Source organism: Amblyraja radiata, chromosome 32, assembly GCF_010909765.2.
Source record: "Amblyraja radiata isolate CabotCenter1 chromosome 32, sAmbRad1.1.pri, whole genome shotgun sequence".
Taxonomy (NCBI): Eukaryota; Metazoa; Chordata; class Chondrichthyes; order Rajiformes; family Rajidae; genus Amblyraja; species Amblyraja radiata.
The window spans coordinates 26,835,499-26,859,043 of NC_045987.1; the positions used below are offsets into that span (position 1 = coordinate 26,835,499).

Here is a 23,545-nt window from a genome sequence, read left to right on the forward strand (position 1 = left end):
GTACAACATTACTTTTTTACTTAATGATGGCCAATGTAGCAATTCAGAAAAAGTTTACCCATATTTGGAATGAATGGTTAGATATGTTATATTTGTATCTGCTAGAGTTTAGAAAATGGAATGGTGCTGGCATCATCCTGACAGGGTGCAGATAAAGAGGAAGTTTATTCTTGCGAGAAATTTAGGATGAGGTGTCCTCCACTTTGCACCTGACCATTTAGACAATAAGAATGCGTGTGTCAGGCTGTTGTTCATTGATTACAGCTCAGCGTTCAACCCCATCACACCCTCTAAACCTATCAAACTCAGAACTTCAAATCAGAACGAATTGGCAACAACATTTCCTCCTCAATAACAGTCAACATAGGAGCACCTCAAGGCTGTGCTCAGTCTCCTACTCCACTCTCTCTATGCCCACAACTGTGAACGCCATATTTACATTTGCTGAATATATTACCGTTCTTGGACAAATAACAGGTAATGATGAGTCAGAATATGAAGGAGATTGATAATCTGATTGAATGGTGCCAGAACAAGGATCTCAATGTTTTCAAGGCCAAGATTTCAGGAAGGGAAAGCCGTGGATCCATGAAGCTGACTTCATCGTTGAGATGGCGGTGTACACCTTCAAATTCCTGGACGTGCATATCTCTGCAGATCTGGCCTGTGCCCAGCACAATGAAACAATTACAAAGAATGCTCATCAACAATTCTAGTTCCTTAAAAGATTAAGGAGATTTGGTCTGTCGCCAAATACTCTATCGAACTTTTGCAGATATGTGGTATAGGGCATACTGACTGTTTACATTATGGCCTGTTTTTGGTAACTCGAGCGTCCAAAAACGAAGGATCTGCCTGAAGGATTCCTTGGTATCAAGGAACCACACTGCTCTGTCACACTTTCATCTCATTATCATCAGGAAGAGGGTATAAGTGCCTGAAAACTGTGATCTCCGGATTCAAGAACAGCTTCTTCCCAACAACCACCAGCCTCTTGAACATCGCACAACACTAACCACAAGTCTAACTCAGCAATTATGATCTGTGATGGTCTTTGTTTTGGTGCACTGCAGACTTCACTTTAGCACAATTATGGTATGGTTACCTAGTATTACTGATTATTCATTCATTCATTTATTATATTTTTGATTATTGTATATTTATTTGTGATATTGCATTAAGTAAGAATGTCATTGTTCTACTGCAATAACATGATAATTAAACTCTTAACTCTCGACCTAAGAGAGATAGATTTTAGTTGATTACTTTTTTACTCTCAAACGAGACATCAATGGGGATGGTTCAAGGAAAATGTAGAATAGATCATTGTTAGCTAGGAGAAGGTGACAACAAAGCAAACAGAGATAAATTTTAATCAGGGGGACAGTCAGACTGGTCGGAAAACTAGGAAGGGGGAGGGATGGAGCGAGGAGGAAAGCAAGGGTTACTTGAAGCTAAAGAAGTCAATATTCATACTGCAGGGGTGTAGGCTGCCCAAGCAAGATATGAGGTGCTGTTCCTCCAATTTGCATTGGGCCTCACTCTGACAGTGGAGAAGGCCCAAGACAGAAAGGTCAGTATGGGAATGCAGGGCTCGAAATAATAAATCAGAGTAACTCCGCGGGTCAGGCAGCATCTCTGGAGAAAAGGAACGCAACGTTTTGTGTCGGCGGTGACGGCTGTATTGCGTGGGAAATATACTAGGTGAGGGGTGAGGAAGGGTCGGAACGAATGATGGGCCCCGAACAGTGGCTCCATCTCCTCCTCTTCCCGCCCCCCGCCCGCCCTGATAGCAGCCGCATCTTGCAAATCCGCTAACGGCGCTTGCAAAACAACCCCTCCCGCAAGCCGAGGCCTCCCCCTCCCTCCCTCCTCCCGACCTCGGCGTGCGTTAGCGGGTTTGCAAGCAGCGGCCGCTATCAGGGCGGGAGGATGAGGTGATGGAGTCGCTGTCGCGGCCGCTGCTGCCGCTGTGCGGCACCCGTCATTCGCTCCTGTAGTGATGTACCTTCCCCTCATTCATCCTGTAGTGATCCACCATTCATCCTGCACAGACCCTCCGATCCACACTGTCTGACCCCCCCACCCCCCCATTCAGCCTGCGCTGATCTCCCCCCCCCCCCATCCATCCTGTACTGATCCTCCCATTCAAGAAGAATGGGGGGAATAGTCTGAAGGGTCTCGACCCGAAACGTTGCCTATTTCCTTTCCTCCATAGATGCTGCCTCACCTGCTGAGTTTCTCCAGCACTTTTGTCTACCCCCATCCATCCCGTGCTGAACCCCCCCAATCAACACCACTGACATCCCCCGTGCTCTCCCCTCACAATTTTATCTACTCCAACCAACACGTACTAATTCACCTGCCTCAATCCGTCCATTCTGCACCGACTGCCTTCTAACCCGCCCCCCCCCCCCGCCATCTATCCACCCCGCACTGATTCACACACACACACCCCTCCCTGACCCTATTGTCCTGGAAATGACTTCAGAGCGAACATTGACTATGTTTGATAACGGAATGCAATCAAATGTGTTTTAATTCCCAATGTTATTATTTGTTTTAATCCATAAAGATGGATTAATTAAATTGTGAACACGTGAAACATTAAAACCGCAGTGTTCGATTGTCACTGCTGCCGTTGGCACGTTATTACAGAATTAATTTTAACGGCAAATCAATGCTCTTAATATGGAGTATCAGTACTGTAGTTATTTAATGAGCAACATTCACAACTATACGTACGCATATATGTTACCATGGTCCAGGATCTATTGACACAGGTTGATCATACGCTGAATAATCCAACCACATTTTTGTTTGGAAGTGGAAAGAACTAATAGAAATTACATTAATTGCAATGTGTAAAAAGAGTTAAGATACTGTCTTATAATTTTGCTGCATGTCATTGTGGGATATATAATGTCTTGATTGGTGAATATGTTTAGTTTGTGACTTTATTTGAAGCAGAAATAATATGTGAATGCTTCATTGAGTATAATTCCGACTGGTAACTACGCACTTTATCGCACGGGTCATACAAGCCATCTTAAATGACCACCTAAACTGTCATTTGGCAACCTAAAAAGCTGCCACGGTTGCCCAGCTGGCAACAGGGAAAAACAGTTAAGCGAGAGCCCTGGAATGGGAGGGGGAGTTAAAGTGTTTAGCAACCGGGAGATCAGGTAGGTTTAGGCAGACTGAGGTGATCTTCAGTGTAAACCAGCATCTGCAGTTCCTTCCTACACACTTGAATATTTTTAAGGTGGGGTTAAATAGGTGTGAGATATGGGGCTGCTTTCCTTTGCATTCCATGGGCTTTCACTTTTTTTGACAATATGCCATGTGTGCCAATTTTACCATTCTACCAACAGTAATTGCTTATAAAATAGATATTTTTAATATGGGGAGGCCATTTAAGACGGAGGTGAGAAAAAACTTTTTCACCCAGAGAGTTGTGTATTTGTGGAATTCCCTGTCACAGAGGGCAGTGGAGGCCAAATCACTGGATGGATTTAAGAGAGAGTTAGATAGAGCTCTAGGGGCTAGTGGAATCAAGGGATATGGGGAGAAGGCAGGTACGGGTTATTGATTGGGGACCATCAGCCATGATCACAATGAATGGCGATGCTGGCTCGAAGAACCAAATGGCCTCCTCCTGCACCTATTTTCTATATTTCTATGTTTCTATATCAAAACAGCTAGGACTTATAAAGGTACTCTGATCTTTCTTCAAGCAGATGTACAAATTATGACAGATTATCTATGACAGATAATTCAATACAAGCTGGCACTGTCAATTGTAATATGGATATCTGTTTGAATATCTTTCAACTCTGAGTATGCATTGCAAATCAATTGACAGTCTGCAGACTTTTTATTTAAAAGCCATTGTTGTGAAGTTAACAAATGCATCTGCAAACTGATCTAACTACAGCAGTGGCAGTTCCCTTGAGCAGTAGTGTCTCGGTGACCTGACTTTTATTGTGTGGTGCCATAAGCTTTCACTAAATCAGCACACACGTACACAAAATGACAAGTGTTATGTTTTTTTTACAGCTTCCATGCTTTAGTCAAGTCAACGTTTATCTATTTACACAGTAAATCTTTACATGTCTGCCAAATATATCTTTGATCATAGAAGACATGAAAGTAATCAATAAAACAGAGTTGGTTTGTGTGGAACTCTGGGCAGTTTCCAGTACAAGTTTAAGTCCCAATTTGTTTGATGTTAAATAATGATAAATACCAGCTTTAGATCTATGTTTCAAATTGTTATTTTGAAATTGGTGCCTTTCAACAGATATTAACCAAGATATGTATTAGAAAGTAGTATTCTACAAACAGGTTTTGGTCATTGCACGTTTCTTTTAAGTATACATTACATGGAATTGAATTAGTTTTCTTCATTTAGGGTCATAAAAATTAACTATGAAATAAATTTGAACTTTGAGTTTAACAAAACTGGAATAAAGTACATCCTTATCTTGAAATGTGAATTAGACAAACATTCTCTGATGCTACATTAGCACATAATATAATGAAAACAGATTTACAAAAGATGGGATATAATCACAGGAGGCATGACCGGTTCTGTTTATAATTGCACATTCATAACACTGAAGTTTTAACAGGATTCAACTAGAATCAGCATACAGTAGAATGTAATATTATAACTCCGTATTACCCCTGTTGCCTGGCCTGTTGCGACTCCTGGATCGACTGCGTTGTCTCTGAAGGCGCGACCTTCCCAACAGTCTGTAGTAATAGGATGGACGTCCAGAGATTTTTCTGCTATTAACTGACATTTTGTCATGTGCTTCTTTGCCAATAATTTCTTCAATCTGTTCAAATCAAACTCCTCACCCCTGAGTATTCTTCATTAGGGTTAGTGTGCAAAACAATAATTTGTAACAACTTTTTTTAAAATGCAAACTTGCCCAAGCCTGTTGCTACCGTCATACTTCAACACTACTCACAGAAGATAAGCTTGTTGCATTTGGAAACTGAATGCTGTTAGCATTCTATGGACCAGTGAACAAAAGTTGAGCTTTAAAAAAATCCTGAACCGGAGTCAGTCCATTTGCATTGAGTTTATCCTGTTGCAAAAACAAACACGTCAAATATTTCAATCTCAAGCCTAAGCCTCTCTGCAAGTACATAAACCGTACATATAGCCTTTTACCATTGTCTTCCAAGTATTAAACTAAAACATGTACTCAGTCTGCTGCAAGTAGCTGCTCGACAGGAATCTATTCCAGGTTTTCAAAGAATAAATGGGGCCCAGGCAAAGTTAAAGGCAGTACGGAAATGAGCCAATCAAGTTAACATTACAGGAGTTTGGGTCAAGTAGGCAGGTTCACAGCTGGACAACAGATGAATTCAATTTAATCCAAGTAGTAAAGCTGAACTTTAAATATACTCATACCTTCAGCACCACAATTCCCATTAAATAGTGAAGTTTTATGTAAATGAGATGCTCAATGTTCATCACAAATTTATGTCATTTGTTTTACCTGTAGGGACTATTAAACAAAAAATTCCAGCCTTACATTAAAAATTATTCACAATCTTGCAGTCAGATATTTTAACTGTATATAGCTCAGATTTATTATCTTAATTTCAACACTGCACAAATTTTCACTCGTTGTTAAAGTTAATTAATGAAAATGAAATGAAATATTAACAAGAATGGAAAATTGATTTAATAAAGCACATTTATATAATATCGGGTTTTGTCAAAAATTCTCTAACTGCTTTTTTTAAACAAGTAAAAATAATAATTTCCAAGCCTGGACAATTGCATTTCAGAGTTAAATATCACACAATGCAATGTCCACAAGCAACAAGAAATGCTCCATCCTTCACATGGACATTTTTAAGTAACACACCAAGAAAGGAAGTACATTTAGTTCAAAAGCTGACTGGTTGCCCATGGAAACGGGATTTTCAGGAAGTGTCGGTTCTCAAAGACAGGAATTGTACAGTAATATATTTCACACAATTTCAGTTTGAGAATGTTTAATTAATGACGTTTTGCCTCAGGTCAGTAAAATAGCGTGAATTTGAAAGCAGATTAACAGTGGCAGAATTGATAACTCATGAATGGAATGGAATTCAAAAGGTAAAGGCTAAAATTTTATATTTCCTAAGAGTCTTTTCAGTCTCCCCTGAGCGTTGCATAAATCTGATAGACACATAGGCTCCTGCCTTCAGGCTAAGAAATTCCTTTGAAGCTCAAAATTGTTTTCCTAGGGCCAGCAGTTTATTACAGTCACCTGCAAACAACATTATTTTTTTCATTGAAACAGTCCACTGTGATTAGAACACAATCAACAAGCATGTGGTTATAGTTTTATTAGCAGTCTCTACACTATTTCAAATGCTTTAAAGTGCTTATTTTGTTTATATTACCGATGAAAAATAGTTTTTGCTCAATAAGCTACTGTAAAGAATATTTTGAAAGGGTATTTATACAGAATGTAATCATTTTGTTCATTTTAGTTTGATAAGAGGATTCAATAATTTTGATCATTTTAGTTTTATAAGGAGAGAAACATCATTGCTGAGAAATGGTTGCTCTGCCATTTCTGGAACATCTGATGTTCAGTCACTAGAAAATAATGTGGATGACTTAAGGGCAAGGATGCTTAATCCAAGGGAGATGAGGGAATGCTGTGTGCTCTGTTTCACATAGACATGGCTCGCCCCCAGCTCCCCAGACTAGGCCCTCCAACCCAAAGGTTTCTCCATCCATCGCATGCACAGTACAGAAGCACAGGAAAAAGGCAGAGGCTGTGACATCTGCCTCATGGTAAACTCTTTGTAGTGATCAGATGTAGCAGTCCTGGCCAACCTCTGGTCTCCGCACCTGAAAAAGCTGGAGGTTAAGTGTCATCCCTTCTACCTACCAAGAGAATTCACCTCCATCATCATGACCACCAATCTACATTCCACCCTAGGCAGCCATTCATTTAGCACTGGAGGAGCTGCACGCCATGGTCAATAAACACAAGTCAGTGTACCTGACGCCTTTCCAATCACAGCTGGGTACTTCAACAAAGCCAGCCTGAGGAGATCCCTCCCTAACTACCACGAGCACATGCCCTGCAGCACCAGAGTATCAAATACGCTTGACCACTGCTTCACCACCATCAGAGCTCGATCCTCGCCCTCACTTTGGGAAATCCAACCACTTGGCTGTGCACCGTCTTAGGCAGCAACTGAAGAGCACCACCTACTGCTGTGAGGACTGCACAGAGCTGGTCAGGGAAGGCAGAGGAACGACTCCAGGCCTGCTTGGAATCAGTCCTTATAACTGGTAATTCAAGGAATCGGCAAAAGACCTGAATGAATACACCGTAGTTGTTAACAGATTCATAAGGAAATGCCTGAACAGTTTGTTCCCACAAAAACCATCCAAATGTACCCCAACCAGGAGCCTTGGATGAACCAAGAGGTCCATATTAGTTTAGTTTCAGCTTAGTTTATTGTCACGTGTACTGAGATACAATGAAAAGCTTTTGTTGCGTGCTAACCAGTCAGCAGAAAGACAATACAATGATTACAATCGATCCATTTACAATGTGTAGATACATGATATGGGAATGACATGTAGTGCAAGGTAAAGCCAGCAACGTCCAACCAAGGATAGTCCCGATGGCCACCAATGAGGTAGATAGTTCAGCGCTGCTCTCTGGTTGTAGGAAGATGATTCAGTTGCCTGATAACAGCTGGAAAGAAACTGTCCCTGAATCTGGTGGTGTGCATTTTTACCTTTTGCCTGATGGGAGAGGGGGGGCAGAGGGAATGGCTAGGGTGCAACTCGTCCTTGACTATGCTGCTGGCTTTGCTGAGGCAGCGTGAGGCATGCTTCAGAGGACCAGATCTCAAGTGTTCAAGTCTGGTGCCATATTTAACAAGATGTTGTTAAGTTGGAAAGAGTACAGAGGAGATTTACAAGGATGTTTCCAGGACTTGAGGGTCTGAGCTATACAGAGACGTTGAGCAGGCTTGGACTCTATTCCTTGGAGCGCAGGGTGATGAGAGGGTATCTTATAGAGGTGTGTAAAATCATGAGAGGAATAGATCAGGTGGACGCACAGAGTCGCTTGCCCAGGGTGGGGGAATTGAGGTGGGGGAAAAGATTTAAAAGGGATCTGAGGGGTAACTTTTTCATGCAAAGTGTGGTGGGTGTATGGAACGAGCTGCTGGAGGAGGTTGGGACTATCGCAACGTTGAAGAAGTAATTAGACAGGTACATGGATAGGACAGGTTTCGATTGATATGGGCCAGACGCAGGTAAGTGGGACTAGTGTAGACAGGACATGTTCAGTCGGGTTGAAGGGCCTATTTCCACACTGTATGACTCTATGACTTAATAACAGTTTCCAATTCTGTTTCAGATTCAATGTTCATTTGTAACCAATAGGAACAGATCAGCTTGCATTATCAGATATAATATAGGTTATTGTTTAATGAGCATGAGCACTGCTAAATTCTGGAAAGAAAATGTATAATTACTTGTTGGACATGCACACTCAATTTCTTGTCAACACCAACTTAATGAGAAAACAGAAAATACATCACAAATTCCTTATGGTTGCTGCAGGGCATCCTGAATTTGAAGAACCAGGGAAGTGAGGATACTGCTTTACACAGAAAAGACACAAAGTGTTAGAGTAACTGCGGGTCAGGCAGCATTCCTGGAGAACATGGATAGGTGACATTTTGGGTTGTGACCCTTCTTCAGACCTTGAATTTGACCTGTTACACCAAAACTCCATTCTCTGAAGGGATACAAACTTACTGATATCTCCCAATAAATAGTTTGAGTTATAAATAATTGAGTTCCAATTTATTTCCCAGCTGAAAGGGTGTTGAGAAATTTAGAAACATTTGCCATTTACACCTGACAGTATATATTAACCATCCCATTTAGATGAGTTTACAATGTGTATTGTACTGCATCGATCAGTGTTTATTTTGAATATTCTGAAATGGAAACATTTATTTCTTTGACAAGGGTGGGGAAATTCAATGCAAAGAAATTCAACTTCAGTTTCTGCATTCAAAAAGCACTATGTTTCTAAGGAATATAGGAATATTTAAAAGGGATCTGAGGGGTAACTTTTTCACGCAAAGGGTGGTGGGTGTATGGAACGAGCTGCCGGAGGAGGTCTGGAATGTTGGAAGGAGAAAAGGAATGTTTCTAAATTTCTCAACACCCTTTCAGCTGGGAAATAAATTGGAACTCAATTATTTAATTAGTGAGTATTTATTGAAATATTTAACAGACTCCAATTCTTTTTCAGATTTTAAGTTTATTTGTAAAAATAGGGACAAGGCAGGTTAGATTATCAGATATAATAGAGGTGAACATTCAATGAACATGTGCACTGCGAAATTCTGGAATGAACACCTGCAATTCCCTGCAAGTCTGTTTCCCATAGTATGGGCATCTACAGTGAGATGATATATGTTTAAGATGAGTGGGAGAAGGTTTAACAGGCATCAGAGGGGTAATTGCTCCATAGAAAGATTGTTATCAGAGGAAGCAGGAAGAGTAAAAACATTTAAGCAGCATCTGGCCAGGTACTTTAATGAGCAAAGCATATGGAATTAATGCAGATAAGTAGAAATAGTTTAGATAGGCATGAAGGTTGGCATAGACACCAAAGGATCTGTGTTTACTGTACAACTCTATGAGTAAGGATGCACGACAGTGAGTGTGAATTAATCTAGAACAAAAACAGAATGCTGGAACAACTCAGCAGATTATGCAGCGTCTGTGGAGGCAAGAAGGTATAAGTCAATGTTTTGGGTTGAGACCCAGCATCTGGATTGGTGAAACTGGTGCACAGCATCTCTTCAGCAGAAGACTATGAATGTCGGGAATTGTTTACTTGCTGCTTAAGATTTCATCGTTGAGGCCCTCAGTTAAAGTTGAACATTTTAAAAACCAACATTGATCAACAAAGTATTTAGCCATATTCCAGTCTGGACACTTTGCCTCCCAAGGATTATAAAAAAAGTGGAAAACGATGCGAACCCTTCTCATTATATAATCAGCTAACATTATCTCGTAAGATTCTGTAGGGCTATTGAATCGCCTTCATGATCCTAGGACACACATCTGTGGAATAAAGAATAAGCCTCTTGCATCTCTGGTGAAGATCTGATTTTGACATTAAACCCAATTAACCAATTATTTAGTAGGAACAGAAAATTCATGAGAAGTGATAGAGAATGTAGTTTGAAATGCTTAATGATAGCTTGAACAGAATCATGTTAACTGAACATGCAAATAGGGCAGTTCTCGAGGCCAAGATGTCCCAACAGGCCAGACATAAGCTGGGCTGTCTTAAGATGTCATGCAAAGAGACAAGAAAGTAAGGATCTTGCTTTTAAAAGCCATGTCTTTAGACACATTTTATAAATTAGTGATTTTCTGACCTTCCCCAAAGGATACTGTTCCGTCAAAGGATAATTATAATTATTGTAGTCTTACTGATCCAATTCCATTCACAACCTGAGCATAATATTACCACAGCGAATTGCTTAACAATAGGCAGAAGAGCTGCCGTATTATTATCAAATTAAAGGAGAGTTTGAAAGACTGAGGGGAAAAAAAGATGCAGCAACAAGAGAAATATGGCTTTTGTTTCCATAGTTGCAGACTATAATACAAGTGACAACTTAAAGACAAGATTTGATGTGAACTCAGGATAACGAATTATGGAAACTATTAATTTTAAATTGTTTGCTGTCATGCAGCTTTTTTTATTCCTTACACTAAGAAAATTAGTTTTAACTAATTTATTTATTGTCAAACAACTTTTATTTTAGGGTGGAGAAACATTTCCTCCCCTTTTAAAGAGGACCTCACAAAATTTAACACCAAAATTTAAAATGCTTTAATTACAATGGCAGAAATAATTTTAAACAGTTATAAAAGTGAAGTCTGAAGAAGGGTCTCGATCCGAAAAGTCACCCATTCCTTCTCTCCAGAGTTACTGCCTGTCCCGCTGAGTTACTCCAGCTTTTTGTGTCTATCTTTGGTTTAAACCAGAAACTGCAGTTCCTTCCTACATTCAGTACTACTTTAACTGAGGGCACAAATCATCTGCCCAAGTGGGATTCGTTTATGAATGACAACATGCCATCCTGTAATCTAAATAGTAACAGAAATATAATAGTATCAACTGCAAATAAATAAGTTTCCAACCATTCCAAACACCATCCATTATAAAATTAGTCATCTCCAAATATCAAACATAAGCCATGGTTGGACTCTAATAATTTACTATTGATAGACTTCGGTCCCCATCCCCTTGGAAACCAGCCACTGTTCCATTTATTCATCAATCTGAGATAAACTGGTCATTTCATACTAGCTCTTGCAAGCAAAGGGCACTGCAAGTGGGTTAAGTGATGATTCATTGTCACTCCTCAGGAAGCTTGCCTGATTGCATTCATTTAATTCACAGCTTAAGGAAGCTATGATTTTCACCTATGCCTTATTAGCTATGGCAACCCTCAGAGAGCTGCATCCCAGAGGCTAGATGTGTTGAAGTGATGGCAAGATATTCAAAATGAGATGCTCCTGCCACTGAGCAATAATGGGCAAAATTCAGTCGTGATCCAGAGTTTACATTATTTTCTCTTCACTACTGATTTAAAGATGCTGAAGAAAAATTTGGTGGTTTGAGATGTGCTAAGACAAACTCAGAAGGCTGGGAAAAGAAGTTGGGAATTTCCTGTTTTTGTGTGCATCATGAATGCCCACCCCATTTATGAAACCATCTTATTTTTGACCATACACAAATATACAATGGATAAGATCTGTCCTTATATCCCCTTAGGTTTTCACCAGCTTTCATTAGCATTTATTGTGAATCCATAGTTATGGCTAGTTTCTTGTCCTATTACAGTTCTATAGAGCTTTCATTTTTTTTAAAGTTATTTGTTGGCATCTCATGCAAATATCAAACTGATAAAGCCTCAGCTACTTATATTTAGAAGGGTCCCGAACAGAAATGTCAGTTCTTCATTCTCTCCAGAGATGCTGCCTGACCCGCTGAGTTATTCCAGCCATTTGTATTCTATGCAAAATTCCAGCATCTGCCGTTCCTTGTCCCTTTATTATTTAGCATTTTTTTCTGTGTCCAACAGAAATAACTCCCATTAAAAAAATATAAACTTTGAAATATAAAAACAGTGTCTTTCATAGAGATACTGCACTTGTCTACAAATATTTTCGCAAAGCAGATCGATAGAGTTGTCCAGGAATGCTGGGCCCTCATAAAATGCAGCTGAAAATTTATACCTTTCAATCTGTAAAGCTCTATTTTCAAAAATATTCCTTGATCTAAGAACAGTCAGTCAAGCAAAAATGACTAAAGACGACTTCATCTTAGCCTGAGAGTAAATGCAAGTACATGCTGTAACACTCCTGTTCATACAAGAATAAGGAGCAATCTAATCAGAAATTCATATTTTAATTTCACACACACCATTCATCAGCGTAAATGTGTTCAGTTCTGCTCGCAACAATAATGAGCCTAACTCACCATGAGCATAACAGCAGATTACCTTGTAAATAAGAAAGAAGCAACAATCTGACAAACTTTGGGTTTTAGTAGGAAAACTTAGGCTTTGAAGCATATCTTAATTAACAATCTTTTAAGATAAGAATTTTCTGGATAACTCAGTTTTACACGGTACAATTTACATTATTTTTATTTGATTTGGCATCACTACATACCTGCTAGTTTTTTTTAAAATGTTATCATGCGAAACAGTTAAGGAACATGAAAGACATTATGCCACGGAATTTTTTGTTCTTAAAAATGGACACAAAAACCAAAGTAAAGAACAAAGATTTAGTAGTTGCTCAATAGAGAATTTATCGTGTGCCCTTATTTTTGACTTGAAAGTCTTGAGGGATTGCTTTCAAGCTCCAGGGCAATTCCTTAAGTTGCAAGACAGTTTGAAGCCTGTCTCAAATTCATGAAATTGCCTTGAGAGTTAACATATTGAATTTACTTAATAAATGGCAGCATCAGGAAGCATACTGCAGCTGCAAGATGTTATGTTACAAAGAGGTTTCTTTACCTTCTGCACAATTCGCCCCAGCAATAATTAAGGTAAACAAACAAGCTCACATTTGTCAAGTTCTTTTTTAATAAGTTCTTGTATTTTGATTGCCAAAGTCTGCTCATGCATTTTATTTCGCAAATTCACCAAATCATCTAAATGACATTATTAAAACAATCTGTTGCTCTTGGGCATTTCAGCTCATCACTGGACTGATGACCCTAGCTAGTGTACCTAGACATCCAGGCTTCGACCTGCTATCACCACCAATTCATGAACATTAACAAGTTCAGAGCAAACCCTTGAGTCATGGACTTTCTCCCAATCCAACGCACAACAGTACACCAGACAGTGCAGCTACACAAATCTGTGATCTTGATAGTTACATATAGTTTAGTGAGAATTGAGACATGCTTGTGCCTGCCCTGGCACATTTATGCCACTGGAGTGATCTATGCATTTTTATGGCCAAATATTAATGAAAATAAACAACTAACATTTTAGCTAAGTTACAAATACAGAGAGTTTTCAATAGTAAATGAGGAGATGCAATCCTTTCGCTACAGATTTGATTGAACAAATGTAGATGTATATTGAACAGAGCAGTAAAGTTATATCAACAACACAGTCTAAATACTGTTCTACAGTTTACATACTTCGGTGTACCAGTGTTGCTGTGTGCAACCTTTTAAATTGATATCTTTCTATTTAATTGGTGCTGCATCATCCGACCATGAATGAATAGCAATAAGCATTTTATTCATGCAAACTGGTCATGGAATGCATTATAAGCAAATGTTTTCTGACTACCTATTATCACCTTCATTGCTATATCATGGCTGACGGTCTGGACTATTCTCTCAACAGGTTTCAGATAGACTTTTGCCATTAAATAACCAAAAATACATTGAATTTTATGACAAATCTTGTGTTCTTAAGCTTAAAGGAAATTTATTCAGCCACAAGGAAGATTGGTGTTCACATGTATCGATTTCTGTAAAATTCTTCTGCTATACAATCTTGTCAATCTGATTTATGACATAAGTCTCTGATAAAGATTTCTTATGATTTACCCAAGAGCTCTCCCGAGTTTAAAAAAAAATCAAACTCGTGGTGAGCACGTAGAATGTACGTTGCGGGTACGTCGCAGCTCGGGATGTCTCTTAGCGGCTCGTAACGCTAACGTAACAGGTACTCGGGAAACGCGGTAAGTTCGTGAAGACTCGTAAAGATTTTTCTTCACGTTGAAAAATGTTCACGAGAGCCCCGAGTACCCACGAGCGGCTATTACCGTAATTCTCCGAGTTCGAATCAGGGGAAACTCGGGAGAACTCTTGAATTAGCTCATACAGTGGGACAGCCCCATAACTTTGTGATGTTTAAAGCCAGGCAATAAAGATGAAAGTTCACCTGGTCTAAGCTGTTTTATTGTGAAGCTAATGGCTAAACCAGCAGGAAAATGTACTAATGCAGAATTTGTTTGTAAATGAGCACTTTATTCCATAATAGAAATTGTCCATTTCTTCCAAATTTGTTCTATGTATGACTGCTCACAAGGTGACTTCAAGATAGAATTATGTTTTGCATTATATCATTGTTAATATTACGTGCCTCTTTTACAACATTGAAAATCTGATATAGTTCTGATGTAATAGCATAATTTTAATGTCAATCCCACTGTTACATGTTAAATAGCTAAAAAAATGTCTATGACAAGAGAAACAGCATTTCTGTTCTATGTAACTTTCAAACCAAGCTTGTGGCAATCTCATTCAAGATATCTTTGACTGCAATCTATCACTTCTCCACTGGGAATAAATAGCTTGTTTACTGCGAAAACTACTGTTGATGTAATTTTGTAGATATATCAAAGTTCACAAGTTTCATTGATATAAGCAACGAATACAACTTGAATTGCTGTTTATGCATGTTTTTTTCATTATGTTTATTGGACCTTTTGCTTCTGCACCTCTCCCTGGAGAATAAGGATTTTCTGACTGCTGGGACTTCGTTATTAGCTTTCTGGTGCTTTGAAAGAGTTCATTGTTTTACAACCAACCTGCTGAATCACTTGATATTTTTTGCAGCAATTTACTTATTTGTTTGTAAATTGACTGGATCACCTTGTTGCCAGTGCAAAACTTTCAAGAAATCTACACCTTTCATGTCTTCTGGATACTCTAAAATACACGGCAATCAATGTAAACATAGTATGGTACCCCAAGCAGCAATAACACTAATCAACAGCAAAAAAAACCCTAATCTGCTGGAGGAACTCAGCAGGTCAGGCAGCATCAGTGGAAGGAAGTGAACAGTTGACATTTTTGGGGTGGAGATTCTTCACTCTGGATTGAGAGTGGAGAGGAGATGGTTAGTACAGAGGTGAAGTGAGGGGCAGGAGCTGGCATACAATAGATGTACTCAGGTGAGGAGCTCAGGTGTACTCAGGTGAGGTGATGGAATCGGATTGGGGAAGGGGGGGGGGGGTGGTGGGGAATAGAGGGGCAGAGATAACAATAGAGGCTGGGGCATGATTGGTGCAGGTAACCAGGGGCTGCAGATGAAGGAATCTGATGGGAAAGGAAGGTAGACTATGGGTGCAAATAATGGAGGTGGGTTAGGCAGTTGGGAACAGTGGTGGGTGGGGACCCAAGAGTGTGTGGGTCATGAACAGATGAAATAGGCGGGGAAGAAGCTGTGTAAGAAAGGACGAGCTGCTGTGGGAAAGAAGGTGTGGTGGGAGGAACTGGATGGATAGAGAGACTGAGGGGGAGCCGGTTTAGGTTGAGGTTTATTATTGTCATGTGTACCAAGGTACAGTGAAAGCTGTGTTTTGCATGCTACCCAATCAGATCAGTTAATATTATACATAAATATAATCGTCAAACTTGAGCATAACTATTAGAACAAAGGGGAAGTTACAGAGTTCAAAATATAGTTCTCAGAAATACATTGTATCAGTTCCATAGACAACATCCACAATGGGGTAGAGGTGAATCCGACGGTGCCCAAGCTTAGGGAAGGACTGTTCAGGTTACCTAAAATGAGTGAATTCAATGTACATGTGGTCTAATTGTAGACTACCGAGAAAGAATAGGTGAGGTTGTTCCTCTAGTTTCCATTTGGCCTCCCCCCAACAACGGAGGAGGCCAGGGACAGGCAGGTTGTTGTGGGACTGGGGAGAGGAATTCAAACGGGATCTCAATATGCCCATGACGAACTGTACACATTATCCGAAATACGGCCCAATGGTCCTACATAGACCATCAAAATACATATAACTGTAACATTTACATTAACAATAAATATTTGCAGGAAAAAAACCTTTTCCTTCACATTCAGCAGTGGTAAAATACACAACAAAGCTCTTAAAGCAAGTTAATATTCTTTGAGTTGCATTTTCCAGGTAGTTTAAAAAAAATAATATCCAGCTTCAGTAATCAATGGTACAGTGATAATTTTAAATCTCTGTACTGCTGCAGAGACAACAATCAGCAAAACGCTAAAACTTCAGAGTAGCAAGAGGCTAATTACTAAAACAATTCAGAGCGGGCCAGCAGAAACAGCAGTACATGTTTGAGCTGTAGAAAATTTAAAGTGGCACGCCACTCCTCCACAATTATAATTCCTCCCAATCTCAACATGCAATTATTTTGGTGGAGGTTCAGAATACCCAGGGCTCCCAAAACATGCAGATTAATTTTTGAAATCAATCATGCCGAAATAAAAATGTTTTATTTATATGCTTCATAATCTGCAATTGAATTATATAATTCACGAGCCTGCCATTAGAAATTTTAAATAACTGTTTAAGAATATTGCCTAGATTTAGAATGCTAGTTCTCATATTATTTTCAGCTATATGCTTTTGACATTCACAAGGGAGTAAAACACAAATATTCGAAACATACCATTAAAAATTTCCACAAATCAAGATTACAATAAATTATCTGAATATAAATTATGAATGACACAGTAAAATCATTTACAGCCCATTCTGTACCCTTGGAAAGGTGGTGATCAACCAACGTTTTCAATGTTTTAAGTCATTCTTCTTATGGAACTTCCACGATGCCATTGAATAAGGAAGTACAGGATTTAGACCAAGTGATAAAGAAAGTCATCATTTGTAAGAAAGAACTGCATATGCTGGTTTAAATCGAAGGTATTCACAAAATGCTGGAGTAACTCAGCAGGTGAGGCAGCATCTCTGGAGAGAAGGAATGGGCGACGTTTCGGGTCAGAAGAGATGCTGCCTTACCTGCTGAGTTACTCCAGCATTTTGTGTCTACCTTCATCATAATTTGTGAGTCAGGATCTGTTGAATTTGACATGGAATTTAATGATGGTTGCATCTCCTTGCGTCTGCTGCCATTCTGCTTCCTAGTAGGCCAAGGTTAACATTCGAGGGGATCTGTCAAAATAGATTTGTATATGTTGTTGAAGGCACACAACCAAGTCGCAAAACACCAATGGCAGATGGATTGAATATTGAGGGTGTTGGTTTCGATGTCCATCAAGTAAACAGTTTTGCCCTTGAACGCTGATAATAATTATTGCCAAACAAACTCTAGCCCTGAAAATTAACTTATACAAATGTGGGCCAAATTATTTCTAATTTTAAAAACAGAGCTAAAGATTTACACAAAATTCCAAGGTATTTTTGCATTTTTTCCCCTCAATCCTATTCATCATCTTTTTAGTTTGCTTTCAATAAATGACAGTGAATTCATCACCACAAAGGACTGAATTTAATTTGTTACTTAAGGAAGGTTTTGATTCTGATAGAGGCCACCTTTTAGATGCAGGTCCAGGAATTGATTAACTGAAATGGAAACAAGCTATTGAAAAAGCTACTGAAACTGAAAAAAAAATTCTCTTGAGGACCTGTGCACTTCCACTTGATTACAGCACCAATTGGACTTAGGACTTGCAAGTTTCAAAATTCTTATTTTAATTATAAATTACCACTTAATTTTGAGGTACCATGATTACATGCTGAGACAGTTCAATATGTACAGGATGCACAACATTTTTTATCTACAGAAATTTCTCAGGATGTCAATGAGAGATGAGCAAGGAATTATGTCTTTACAATTAATAATGTGCAGTAAAATTAATCATCGGATACTATATTATCATTCATCAATATATATTCATCAATATTAGTTGCAGAATAAATTTTGGCCCAGAATACATCCTCGTTCTTTCTGCAACAATGTCAGGCAGTCTTTACGTCTATTTGCAAAAACAAGTGGAGGACGAGTCGAACATTTAACCTGAGATAAACATCTCCAACTAGACAGAACTTGTTTATTACTGCAGTGGAATATCTGTCCTTGTAAAATTATCAAACCTATGCTTGAACTTACAATTTTCCATCACAGAGGTGTCAAAATTAAACTGAAAGTATATTCTAGTAATATGATAAGTATGGAAAAGATTGCAGTTACGGATATTGAAAATTTAGGTAGAAAAAATCCACGTGGCGATTTAATTAAGATCAAATACAACTGGATCCCATAAATTGCTGTTTTCATATTAAATATACATAAATGGGCTTCCTTAATCTCTACAGGTCAACTTCATTGTTCTTTATCTCTCTACATCATCACCTATATCTCTTGTTTCCCTTATCCCTAACCAGTCTGAAGAAGGGTCTCCACCCAAAATGTCACCTATTCCTTCTCTCCAGAGATGCTGCCTGACCCGTCAGAGTTACTCCAGCTTTGTGTCTACCTTAGGAAGAATGATGAATTATTCAACCTATCAACATTGTCCTCACCTCACTTGTTGAGTCGCAATGTGCAGATGATATATTTGTGCGAGTTGAATGCTGAGCTTCAAGTCATTGCAAATTTATTTTCAAAAGCATAAGAGAAGATTAACTTTGCACAGCATCCACGAGCCAACAAACTTCTACTAACCCACTCCACTATACAAAACGCCACCCGCTGCTTCCACTGGCGGCAGATTTCGCTTCTCCATTCTATGCTTCTGAAACTTGGACTTCTAACACCAGCAGTCACATCAGCACTGGAAAGATATCACCAATATTTTCTCCACAAAAATCACCGAATCCTTGTGCAGGACGAACAAATTATGTCAGCATTCTCTCCCAGGTTAGTGTCTCCAACAGTCAGGTTGTAATTGTTCCAATGCTGTTCGCATACCCAACACCAGGCCCACTCAACACCTACTCCATTCTGCGTTCAGACGTGTGAGATTACCGGGTGAATAGAAGACAAGTCGGTTTTGATGTTTCGGTTTCGCACCTTACCCTTCTTTAGGGGGTTTCCCTCTTCTATTGTAGATGAGGCTCTCACCAGGGTCTCCTCTATATCCCGCAGCTCTGCTCTCACTCCACATCCCCCTACTCGTAGCAAGGACAGAGTCCATCTTGTCCTCACCTTCCAACCTACCAGCCGTCGCTTACAACATATAACCCTCCGACATTTTCGCCACGTCCAACGTGATCCCACCACTGGCCACATCTTCCCATCTCCTCTCCTTTCTGCTTTCCGCAGAGTCCGTTCCCTCCATAACTCCCTGGTCAATTCGTCCTTTCCCACCCAAACCACCCCCTCCTCTGGTACTTTCCCTTGCAACCACAGGAAATGCTACATTTGTAGCTTGACCTCCCCCCTCGACTCCATCCATGGACCCAAGCAGTCTTTCCAGGTGAGGCAGAGGTTCACCTGCACCTCCTCCAACCTCATCTATTGCATCCGCTGTTCCAGATGTCAACTTCTCTACATCGGTGAGACCAAGCGTAGGTTTGGTGATCGCTTCGCCCAACACCTTTGCTCAGTTCGCAATAACCAACCTGATCTCCCGGTGGCTCAGCACTTCAACTCCCCCACCCATTCCGAATCCAACCTTTCTGTCCTGGGCCTCCACCATTGCCAGAGTGAGGCCCAGCGCAAATTGGAGGAACAGCACCTCATATTTCGCTTGGGAAGTTTACATCCCAGCGGTATGAACATTGACTTCTCCAGTTTCAGGTAGTCCTTGCTTTCTCCATCATTCCCCTCCCCTTCCCAGCTCTCCCACAAGCCTACTGTTTACGCCTCTTCCTTTCTTTTTCCCGCCCCCCCCCTCTCCCGACATCAGGCTGAAGAAGGGTCTTGACCCGAAAAGTCACGAGAGATACAGGTGATGATGTAGAGAGATAAAGAACAATGAACAAAAGATTTGCAAAAAAGTAATGATGATAATGGAAACTGGCCATTGTTAGCTGTTGGGTGAAAACGAGAAGCCAGTGCGACTTGGATGGGGGAGGGATAGAGGGAGAGTGAGAGGGAATGCCGGGGCTACCTGAAGTGAGAGAAATCAATATTCATACCACTGGGCTGTAAGCTGCCCGTGCAAAATATGAGATGCTGTTCCTCCAATTTGCGTTTAGCCTCACTCTGACAATGGAGGAGACCGAGAACAGAAAGATCTGTGTACATCTATGGAGAGAAGGAATTAGCGATGTTTTGGGTCGAGACCCTACTTCAGGCTGATGTTAGGGGAGGGGCTAGGACAAAGAAAGAATGTGGGCGGATACAGTAGGACTAGTGAGAGAACTGGGAAAGAGGAGGGGATGGAGAGAGAAAGCAGGGGTGTTCTATAACCTGAATTTAGAGAAGTCAATGTTCATACCACTGGGGTGTAAACTACCCAAGTGAAATATGAGATGCTGTTCCTCCAATTTGTGCTGACAATGGAGGAAGCCCAGGGCCAAAAGGTCAGATTGGGAATGGGAGAGGGACTTGAAGTGCTGGATCACCGCAGCTTGGTTAATGCAGACTGAGTGGAGGTGTTCAGCGAAACGATCGCTAAGCCCGATCTTGCCGATGTAGAGAAGTTGACACCTGGAACAGCGGATGCAGTAGATGAGGTTGGAGGAGGTGCAAATGAACCTCTGCCTCCCCAGTTACTTTTCCTTGCAACCGTAGGAGATGCAACACCTGTCCCTTTACCTCCCCCCTCGACTCCATCTAAGGACCCAAACAGTCTTTCCAGGTGAGGCAGAGGTTCACTTGCACCTCCTCCAACCTCATCTACTGCATCTGCTTTTCCAGGTGTCAACTTCTCTACATCGGCGATACCAAGCACAGGAACAACGGATAAAGTAGATGATGTTGCAGGAGGTACAAGTGAACCTCTGCCTAACCTGAAAGGACTGTCGGGGTCCCTGGACAGAGTCGAGGGAGGAGGTATATGGACAGGTGTTGCATCTTCTGCGGTTACAGGGGAAGGTACCTGGGGAGGGGGTGGTTGCAGGGGAAGGTACCTGGGAAGGGATGAGGGAGTTGCGGAGGGAACGGTCTCTGCGGAAGGTGAGAAGGGGTGGAGATGGGAAAATGAGGCTAGTGGTGGGATTGCGTTGGAAGTGGCGAAAATTTTGGAGGATTATGTGTTGTATGCAACGGCTGATGGGGTGAAAGGTAAGGACTAGGGACTCTGTCTCTATTGCGACTAGAGAAAGAGGGAGCAAGGGCGGAGCTGTGGGGTACCGGGGAGACACGAGTGAGGGTTTCATCTATAATGGGAGAGTAGAACCCCCGTTCCATAAAGAATGAGGACATCTCAGATGTCCTGGTATGAAACACCTCATCTTGGGGCATAGAGGGAGGAATTGGGAGTAGGGGATAGAGTCTTTGCAGGAAGCAGGGTGGGAAGAAGTGTAGTCGAGATAGTTGTGGGAGTCAGTGGGTTTGTAATAGAAGTCAGTCGATAGTCGATGGAGACTGTGAGATCAAGAAAGGGGAGGAAGGTGTTGGAGATGGTCCAAGTAAATTTGAGTGCAGGACGGAAATCGGTGGTGAAGTTGATGAAGTCCATGAGTTCTGCATGGGTGCAGGAGGTCGCACCGATGCCATCGTCAATGTAATGGAGATAAGAGTTCAGGGATTGGGCCAGTGTACGCCTGAAACAGGGATTGTTCAAAGTACCCGACAAACACACAGGCCCAAGCAGTTGCCCTAGCTATGCCTTGGACTTGGAGGAAGTGGGTGGAGTCGAACGAGAAGTTATTAATGGTGAGGACCAGCTCCACTAGGCAGAGACATTCTTTACTGGTGATTAACTCCACTCCTGTAAGATCACTTCCGCTCCTGGATTTCACTTCCAGCAATGCGGCAACAAAATATGAGGAAAGTGCCTCAGAGCATTAATGTATTTTGGCTGATACTGACCTATGGTAGACTCGTTGGTGAGGATCATGTCTTGCATGCCATTGCGAGGCAAACTTTAGATAGAGGCAAAGAGCTGCAGAACTTGAAGAGTGTACTCTACATTCCCACCAGATGGACTAGTTCAAAGGCTTTAATGAGGTTGAAAGCAGTCACGTATCATGTTTGGCATTGACTCCTGCAAAGAGGCCCCATCCAAAGTGCGACTAGATGAGTGTAATCAACACTGATTTGGGGAGCAACTCCTCAGCAATGAGAGGAGCCAGTTGAGATGGACCCTTGCACATGACAAACCCTGTGACTGAAGATGCATCTCCCTCCTTTAACATATTCACAAATACATGATCTTTAAGGTCCCCAGTCGTACACTCCTCTTCCCTGATGTGGACAATGAAGTCATGGATTTGTTGCTGAAGCTCCTTGGAGTTCTTGAGCTGCAAAACAGATACCATTTGCTCTAGTAAGTTTATTTTTTGGTTAGGGTTGCGACTGTGGCGATGCAGGAAACTATGCGGTCGCCACATGCTCGCAGGCAGTTGCCGGGTAGTCGCCTTCATGATCGTGAGGAGTTCCCGTATTCTGGGAACTAGTCGCGTCCTCATTATGGTCGCCGCAAATTTTTCAACATTTTGAAAAATTAGCGCCGACCAGAATGAAGCCGAAATGGAGAGTAGCGAGAATTCTCATGTCGTAGGTCGGTCGCCAGGAGGTCGAAGGTTCTCGTAGGTTGTAGCCGGTGCTGACCAGTGAATTTCATTGGCTCATTGGGAAAAGAAAAACTTAAGCCAGGGCTGCCAATATTGGGTGAGAGTTGACAGTGAGAAATTGCGAGGGAGCGTAGCGTCCGAGGAGGGGGGGGGGGGGGGGGGGGGGGGGGGGGTGTATGGGAGGGGGATGCAAAAGCTCCCACGATAGGGAGCTTTTGCATTTTTCAGCTTGAAATTGTGCAATCAGGTGCATACTGCAGCAAGTCTTTTAACTTAGACTTGAATGCAACATTTATGCTTCAAATTGGATTAGTTATGAATAAGGTTAGGTTAAATTACATTCCTAATAACATTCCACAGTAGAGCCAGACTCTGATCAACAGGTGCAGCACATGAATGACATTAGTGTGTTCATGTATGGAAACCAGATTATAATACATGCTGCTGTGCATATATATCGAGAAACAAAAACATAGAAACAAGGCAAGAGGAGTCAGACTCTTTCACTGTTCTGCACAAATAAATCAATTAACCTTACCCTTTGACTGTAGAAACAAG

The 23,545-nt window shown here is 41.0% G+C and overlaps 1 protein-coding gene across 4 annotated transcripts in view; it reads right to left on the bottom strand.

Moving 5' to 3' along the window:
- The window catches only part of LOC116990966 (DAB2 interacting protein), a 649,973-nt gene that overhangs the window by 408,290 nt on the left and 218,138 nt on the right, over nt 1-23,545 (bottom strand). The window contains exon 1 of one of the 4 annotated variants that reach the window (XM_033049170.1): nt 4,688-5,252. The exons of the other annotated variants lie outside the window; for them this stretch is intronic. Within the exon in view, the coding sequence (XP_032905061.1) occupies nt 4,688-4,808 (121 nt within the window). The 5' untranslated portion in view covers nt 4,809-5,252. Of the gene's footprint in view, nt 1-4,687; nt 5,253-23,545 lie in introns of those variants that run through there. 4 annotated transcript variants of the gene reach the window in all.